We start from the raw sequence: 7,836 nt of genomic DNA on the forward strand, positions 1-7,836 counted from the left end.
AGGGGTGTCATCAGTGGGGCTGGGCTGGTTACATCAGTGTGGCTGTTACTATGGCAGCGCAGTGGGTGTACAGGGGTGTCATCATTGGGGTCAGGCTGGTCACGGGTGTACAGGGGTGTCATCAGCGGGGCTGGGCTGGTTACATCAGTGTGGCTGTTACTATGGCAATGCAGCGGGTGTACAGTGGTGTCATCAGCGGGGTCAGGCTGGTTACATCAGTGTGGCTGTTACTGTGGCAGTGCAGCGGGTGTAGAGGGATGTCATTAGCGGGGCCGGGCTGGTTACATCAGTGTGGCTGTTACTATGGCAGTGCAGCGGGTGTACAGGGATGTCATCAGCGGGGCCGGGCTGGTTACATCAGTGTGGCTGTTACTGTGGCAGTGCAGCGGGTGTACAGGGGTGTCGTCAGCGGGGCCGGGCTGGTTACATCGGTGCTGGTGAGAGGACCCCAGGGCTGCCCATCCACCTTGCCTGTCACATGGCCAGGAACCATCGGGGCTGCTCCTCCAGACTGTCTGCCCCTCTTCTCTGCCTGGCGATATACAGCCTCCCCCTCCCCTTGGCTGCCGAAGCCAACCAAAGTAGTGAGATGGTGGGGGGTGAGATGTGCTGCTTACATGACGGGACAGAGACACGTCAGTTGCTTGTCTGCCTGTACTGCAGTGACTCAGAGGATAGTCGGTGCCATCACATTAGGGATGAGTTCATTCAGTGTTTGACTAAATATAGCAGGCTTATTTTTAAGTTGATAATTTTGTATGGCCCGCAAATGATGTTATAAATATCCATATGGCCCTTGGCAGAAATAAGGTTCCCCAGCCCTGGTATAGCTGATGCCACTGTGAGGGACCAAATCCTTCTTTCCTGCAGATAAAGGATGGAGGCCTTGCTGTGGTCCAAAGCAAATGCTGCAATACGTATAATGCATGTCTCCTAATGCTCCATCTACGCCAGTCATACGGCAGACGCAGTGACACAGGGTACTGGATATGCTGGGCAGCGACTATAACCGCACAGGAATAAAGGGGGGCATCCACTACACGATTTTAGCAGGCGATTGAACGATAACAACGTCGTTATCGTTCAATCGTTTATAAATCGTGCAGTGTTTGGTCGTTAACGATCAACAATGCGCGCTCCCGCTGGTCGTTTGATCGTCTCGTCATTCGACCGAACATGCAGGTCAATTTCACTTGATCTATTAAAGATAGTTTGCAAATCGTTCAGACTGAAAGATAAAATTTCAAGAGAAAAAATCATGGGAAAATCGTTTAGAGATTGGACAGGGAGTAGATCGTCGTGTGGATGTGCCCCTTTAGTTTCAAACGTGTACAAAAGTTGCAGAAGAAGGACAACAGAATTTGGCGTGATGGGCCTTGAGTCCCGGCTGCAGTCTGGGGTCCGGGGAGCCTTGCTAGTTAGTGTGCTCAGTGTCGACATTGAGCGCACACACCTCAGGCTGTGGGTGGGGTATAGGGGGCAGGAGCGGAGCATCCTGGGATTGGATAAGCTTTGCTGTTGGTCCGGTCCTCCTATTACCCTCTTCCAGATACTGATTGCACTAAATGGGTCACATGTGAGGCAGAGAGAGACAGCAGCCTACAAAAGCCTGAGCTGCCCTGAGGCAGAGACAGACAGAGAGCAGCAGCCAGGAGGGAGCAGAGCAGTTACCATATACAGGTAATCATTGGGTCACCATCACCATTGGATGGCTGCAAAAATCGGAATGCCACCATTGAATGGTAGAAATACTAGTAGTGAAAGAAAAACATTGATGGCCTGTAACCATTGGCCAATGATGTGCCAGTAACGCAGCTTACTTCTGTAGTGACCGCAGCTTATCATGCTCTCTTACATGTGTGTGTTATGTTTCCTAGGTTACTGACTCAATATGGCTGAGACAGTGGAGCAGCAGGTAACTATGTGGTGTGACCCTCACTACTGTGTAGGTAAAGTTGGGGAATGGTAACATGTAGGAGCATATTTATAACTGGTGCAGGGTGTGTGGTGTATATGGGCTCCTGGGTCCATGGGGGACCCACTCCACACACCCTGCACCCATGTTTTAATACTTGCCCTTCTGAAGTCCTGCGTCGGGCTGTATTGCTGGACAAAACACCTGAAAAGTGTCTGCTGTGGCCATTTTTCTGACGTGTGCATGTGCACTAAGGAAACTGCTGGGAAAATGGTGGTTGTGCCACTCTACTGGTGACCTGTGCATACATGGTAGACTTTGGGCACACTCTATTACTTTACTGCTGTGGTGATGTGACCGGCTGTTGGGGAGAGAGGAGGGGGCTGTGGACAGGGAATGCACACAGGCCCCCTCAAGACGCCTCTGGTAAAATGCATGCCTGTAAATGTAGTGACGTACCCTGCATTGAGTCCTGCCCTAAACAGGTGTCCCCTCCAATATCCCCCTTGTGGGTCCTCGCCAGTCTACCAGATATTTACATTGCATATTCGGGGATGTAAAACTTGTTTTCTTAATGCCCTATGTAGTTATATATGTTATCCTGTAGACCACAGGTTCTCAAATTTGGTCCTCAGGACCCCAACAGTGCATGTTTTCCAGGTCTCCTCACAGAATCACAAGTGAAATAATTAGCTCCACCTGTGGCTCTTTTACAATGTCAGTGAGTAATAAATAACCTGTGCACCTACTGGGTGACCTGGAAAATGTGACCTGTGTGGGGTCCTGAGGACTGAGTTTGAGAACCACTGCTCTAGACCAGTTCCCCAAATTCTGCCATTACAGTCCAGGTTTTAAGGATATCCTTGCTTGAGTACAGGTGACTTAATGCCTCAGTCAATTTGATTTAACAAGCTGGAAACAAGCAAGGATATCCTTAGTACCTGGACTGTAATGGTGGAGGCTGGGAAACTCTGCTCTAAACCATAACTTTACTGCGGTTTGAGTGTTTTAACCTAAGTACAGGGTGATATTTTATCTTCATCCAGAGTAAAGCCCTGTACACACTGGACAATTTATATTTTATTTGTTTGTGAACGATAACATCGTTGATTGATATATCATCCAGTGTGTATGCACTAAACGATGCGCGCGCTCCTGTGGGTCATTAACTATATCCCCAGTCTGCACATGCAGCTCAATCTGGGGCTATTGGTAATGATGCCAAGCTGTCTAATGCACCCTAAGCCCCTCTCCCCAGGTGTAGCCTTCTGATCTGTTAATGGAAGAACCCGGTGGCAGTGTTGTACTAATTGTGGCTGTTTCTCCTACAGAACGTTGTGGTGAGGTTGATTAACCTCCCCTTGGTGAGCTCCACTTATGATCTGGTGTCTTCTGCCTATATCACCACCAAAGACCACCACCCCTACTTGAAATCTGTGTGCGACGTTGCTGAGAAAAGTGTGAAGAGCATCACGTCGGTGGCTCTGACTAACGCCATGCCGATCCTGCACAGGCTGGGGCCCCAGAGTACGTCTTGTCACTTCCCTCTGATTCTGCTTCTCATAACTATTTGACTGTTACATCCAGTCTGTTATCGCATGCGTCATGGATGTCCCTGTGCTTTCACACACTCTGAATAGACCCCTCAGTATATGACGGCCCAGTACAGTGCTTCCCAATCTCCTTCCTCAGGGAGCAGTAACAGTGCATGTTGTCCATGTTTCCTAGTAGCAGGTGCACAGGTGTAGTCATTACTCAATGACACATTTTAAAAGATCCACATGTGGAGTTAATTTCACTTGTGATTCTGTGAGGAGAACTGGAAAAGATGCACTGTTAGTGCTTCCTGAGGAATGAGTTTGGGAAAACACTGGCCTAATATGTCCTTTTAACATACAAATAAATACTCTATTCTGCTTGTCACCCAGTTGCTGAGAATAATTTCTTAAACATTGTAATTTACTTATCGCTGTGGATTTAGTTGGTGTAGAAGTAATTCACAGATTGGCAGTGTTGTATGTTTTTTAAAGTAAAGCCAGTGCTTGACCAGACATAATGGGATAGATGTATGAAGCCCAGAAACGGTATCAGCGCACGGTAAGTGCGCTGATACCGTTTCTCCCCGATGTATGATCGGGGGTCTGGGCGGTAAATGACAGGGGCGCTATGCGCCCCTGTCATCATCGGCGCTGCTATCTACAAGATAGCAGCGCCGACAGCCTGGGCTATGTACGAACAGTCAGATTGTCTGACCGGCCGGCTGTAGCTGTCGTTATCGACAGCTACAGCCTGGCGTTAGCCTATACCCACAGCAGGGACAGCGCTGTCCCTGCTGTGGCGGCTACCGGCTCCAGGGCTGCACGCACGGATCTCGCGATACTTGCGAGATCCCGCGCATGCTCATTGGAGCCGGCCGGGCCTGACACTGGCACTAGGCTGATGCGATGTGGTCTGTAGCGGGTAGCGCCGGAGGGGGGAGTTAACGCTCCTCCTCTCCGCCGGTGAGATGTTCACACATCTCACCGGTAGTGCTTCCTTTTTCGCCTCGGTAAAGAGGCGAAGCAGGAAGCGTTATAGCGGCACTTAACGTGCCGCTATAATGCATCTACCCCAATGTGTCATGCTATGCACTGCACAAGCCAGCTTGCATGCCCTTAACATTTAACCTACTTCCTATGCTAGTTGCTGTCTATTTTAGACATTCACGTGGTGCTTTCACCTTGAACCTGGCACACGTGTTACAATGTACTGTTACCTCAGAATGACTGGATTTATATAATCTATATATATAACTGAATTTATTTTTATATATTTTCTTTTAGTTGTTCTGGCTAACAACATTGCCTGTGTAGGATTGGATAAGATTGAGGTGAAGCTGCCCATTCTCTATCAGCCCACTGACAAGGTAAGCGTACAGCCCAACAGCTAGAACTTAACCACTTTTTTTTAATTTTTTTGGCAAAACCAGCAGGATTCTGGCCAGGATTTGAATCCCGGGATTGGTGACTCCAGCTCTGGGATTTCCGGTATCACGGTGCAATGTTAAAATCAGCCAGGCAGCAAAATATAGCAGCCTGTTGGTCTCAAGGAGCAGGACACACAGTAGTGACGTCACGCCAGCAGCTACAGCCGCCATCATGTGTGCCAGCCCTCACTGGTGGGTTGCCAGGCAACAGCTGATGCGATCTGGCTCACCAGAGACCAGCTGCAGCTCTACCCGCACTCTGCATTTTGATTGAACAACTCAATGCCAGGATTAAAAAAACTGCCTGGAATTGGCCTCCCTAATTGCCGGTTCTGCAGGGGAGTCTGAGGAGATCCGTTCTGCATACGTGTAGCCCAGATTTCCTCTTCAAAAACACTGCGGGGTGGTACAGTCGCTTGTCAGCTGAAGCACAGTTGCCTGCATTTGTATCCCATGTGACCACGCCCGTTAAGTGGCTAATATCCTAAAAATAGGAACCTGCATTACACAGATGTGTTGTGTAAATAGTCTTCTCTGCAGTATTTCTTCTTCCTCCTCTAGGTGGTCTCCAATGTCTCTGAGGCCGTTCTTGGTGCAAAGGATGCTGTTGTACAGAGTATCTCGGGAGTAGTTAGTAAAACCAAGGGAGCTGTGCAGGACGGTGTAGAGATGACTAAGGCTGTTGTACATGGCGGCATTAGCACTGTTCTGGGGAGCCGTGTGGCGCAGACTGTGAGCGGCCATGTCGATACTGCGCTGACCAAGTCTGAAATTCTCCTGGAACATTACCTGCCGCCAACTGAGGAAGAGTTGGGTAAGCTGAAACTGATGTGAGCAGTACATTCATGGTAGATGGCATTCCTGCTAGGCTGTATTGGCGCGGTGCCACACTCTGCCCTGTGTTTTAAATGCTAAAATGCGCTCTGCCCTTATGGCGGCACCTCGCTGATACGGAGGCCTGCTGCTGTCCCCACCTGCGGATCACAGTGAGACAGTCCCCGCCTGGTGAATAGATGCCATGCACTCCATCTTATCACTCTGCAGGGAGGACTTTGGGGCTGGCCAGCATCTGAGTGCTGAGCAAGACACCTGCAGTGACTAAAGGGGTACGTCTTAAGACCACGCCCCCTTCAAGGGGCCACACTCCCTTTTGGGCACATGCTTGTATTCACACCAGAAGCCCTGCCACTCTCCGGCCCTGGTGTGAACACTAGTAGAGACCCTGCATGTATTAACACTTGACCTACTGGAGTATAGATGTAACCATACAATTCTTACTGTGCCACTGGAAACCCGGCTTTAAATGAAGCTGTGTAATTGGATTCCCGTATTTCTAGAGTTGGTAGAGATGGTTTTTTTTTTTTTTTTTTTTTCCTTTTTCAGCCAAGGAAGCAACAAACACAGAGGGGTTTGAATCCGCAAACGAAAAGCCAACTTACTATGTTCGCTTGGGATCGCTCTCTACAAAGGCCTGTAAACGTGCTTATCGGCAAGCTCTAGCACAAATGAAGGATGCTAAAGGCAGAAGCCAGGAAGCCATCGCTCAGCTACAGAACACTGTTTATCTGGTTAGTTGTGGATGATATAACTTATTGCCATGAACAAAATGGCTGCCACCTGTCCAGTATGACTTCCTGCCCTACATATAACTTGATAGACTTCTAGATGTTGCTGCTTAGATAAACTAATAAAACGGGCCTGGCTAACCTGTGGCTGAAGCTGTGAAACTACAAGTGCCAGCATACCCTCCCACCAATCCGGTAACTCATACTGGGACTTGAAGTGTCACATCAGCTGGCGAGCCACAGGTTGGCCAGGTCTGATCTAGAATCCTGATCTCAAGGTGAGGGATGACGCCCTTTTAAAGGCTTTTCTTATCTTTTAGATTGAATTTGCAAGAAAGAACATGAGTAGCGCCAATCAGAAAATCCATGATGCACAAAATAAGATGTACAACACATGGGTAGAATGGACAAAGAGTACAGGACAGCGAGCTAGTGGTGAGACTGACAGTGCTGAGGTAAGCTTCTGTAACTACAGTATGGTATAAATGCTGTCTGCTAATTACTGAATAGATGAATCATAAAATGATGATCTAACATGTGACCTGTTTCACAGCAAATTGAATCTCGCACTCTGACTATTGCCTGGAATTTGACTCGACAACTGCAAACCACATGTCTGTCCCTGGTGATCAGTGTTCAGGGCCTTCCGCAAAACATCCAGAGCAAAGCTGAAACCGTCAGCGCCATGGCAACCGATGTCTATCAGAACTTCCGTACTGCTGCCTCCTTCAGAGAAATGTCTGATGGACCCTTAACCGCTAGTAAGGAGCAACTCACTAAAATGAAGACTTCTCTGGATGAGGTGATGGATTACTTGGTGAACAACACTCCACTAAATTGGCTGGTAGGTCCTTTCTACCCCCAGGTGGCCGGCTGCCCACATGGGGAGCAAGAAGCTGATGTGTCGGACTCCGCTAACAGGGAGGACTAAATCGTGCTTCAGTCTACAAAGTCACTTTGCTACAGCCCACTTCAGTGTATTTGGTACAATGTCTAATGCAGCTTTACTGTCACTTTTCCTCTGAGGCACTGACTGAGACTTGGGACCTTTAGCATGTTAGGTGCTGGCTTTACACAAATGCTGCCTAATGAAACCTGTATTTATTATGTCTAATCCACCACACAATGTCCATTATATTATGCACTTTTGTATCCTTAATAAATATATTCTCACTAACTGTCTGTTTATGATGAAGCTTTCTATTAATGTCTAACAGTTAACTTGGTTTCTTCAATAACTCTTATGTTACTGTGGTTAAATACCCCTCCCAAGTACTGCAGACTTCCTGTGCAGTGCTATGGCTAATGAGCACACAATTCTGTGAATTAGCAGCTCCACCATTTTGCGAGTGACAGCAATCTCATTCTGTGAGTGCTGAATCTGCAGGTAA

At 48.2% G+C, this 7,836-nt stretch overlaps 1 protein-coding gene across 2 annotated transcripts; it reads left to right on the forward strand.

Moving 5' to 3' along the window:
* Positions 1-1,616: 1,616 nt before the first annotated feature.
* Positions 1,617-7,623, forward strand: LOC148519535 (perilipin-2-like). Of its 2 annotated transcripts, none has more exons than XM_088476551.1 (8): positions 1,617-1,680; positions 1,878-1,915; positions 3,247-3,442; positions 4,738-4,820; positions 5,442-5,694; positions 6,264-6,448; positions 6,766-6,900; positions 6,999-7,623. In XM_088476551.1, the coding sequence occupies exons 2-8, from the start codon at positions 1,892-1,894 to the stop codon at positions 7,374-7,376; spliced, it is 1,254 nt and encodes a 417-aa protein (XP_088332677.1). In that variant the 5' UTR covers positions 1,617-1,680; positions 1,878-1,891; the 3' UTR covers positions 7,377-7,623. The 2 variants fall into 2 exon arrangements, with proteins under 2 accessions (XP_088332677.1, XP_088332676.1); XM_088476550.1 differs by having other exon boundaries at positions 1,662-1,680; positions 1,878-1,945.
* The last annotated feature ends 213 nt before the right edge of the window (positions 7,624-7,836 follow it).

Source organism: Taudactylus pleione, unplaced genomic scaffold (assembly GCF_031769625.1).
Source record: "Taudactylus pleione unplaced genomic scaffold, aTauple2 ptg000189l, whole genome shotgun sequence".
NCBI classification, from domain to species: Eukaryota; Metazoa; Chordata; class Amphibia; order Anura; family Myobatrachidae; genus Taudactylus; species Taudactylus pleione.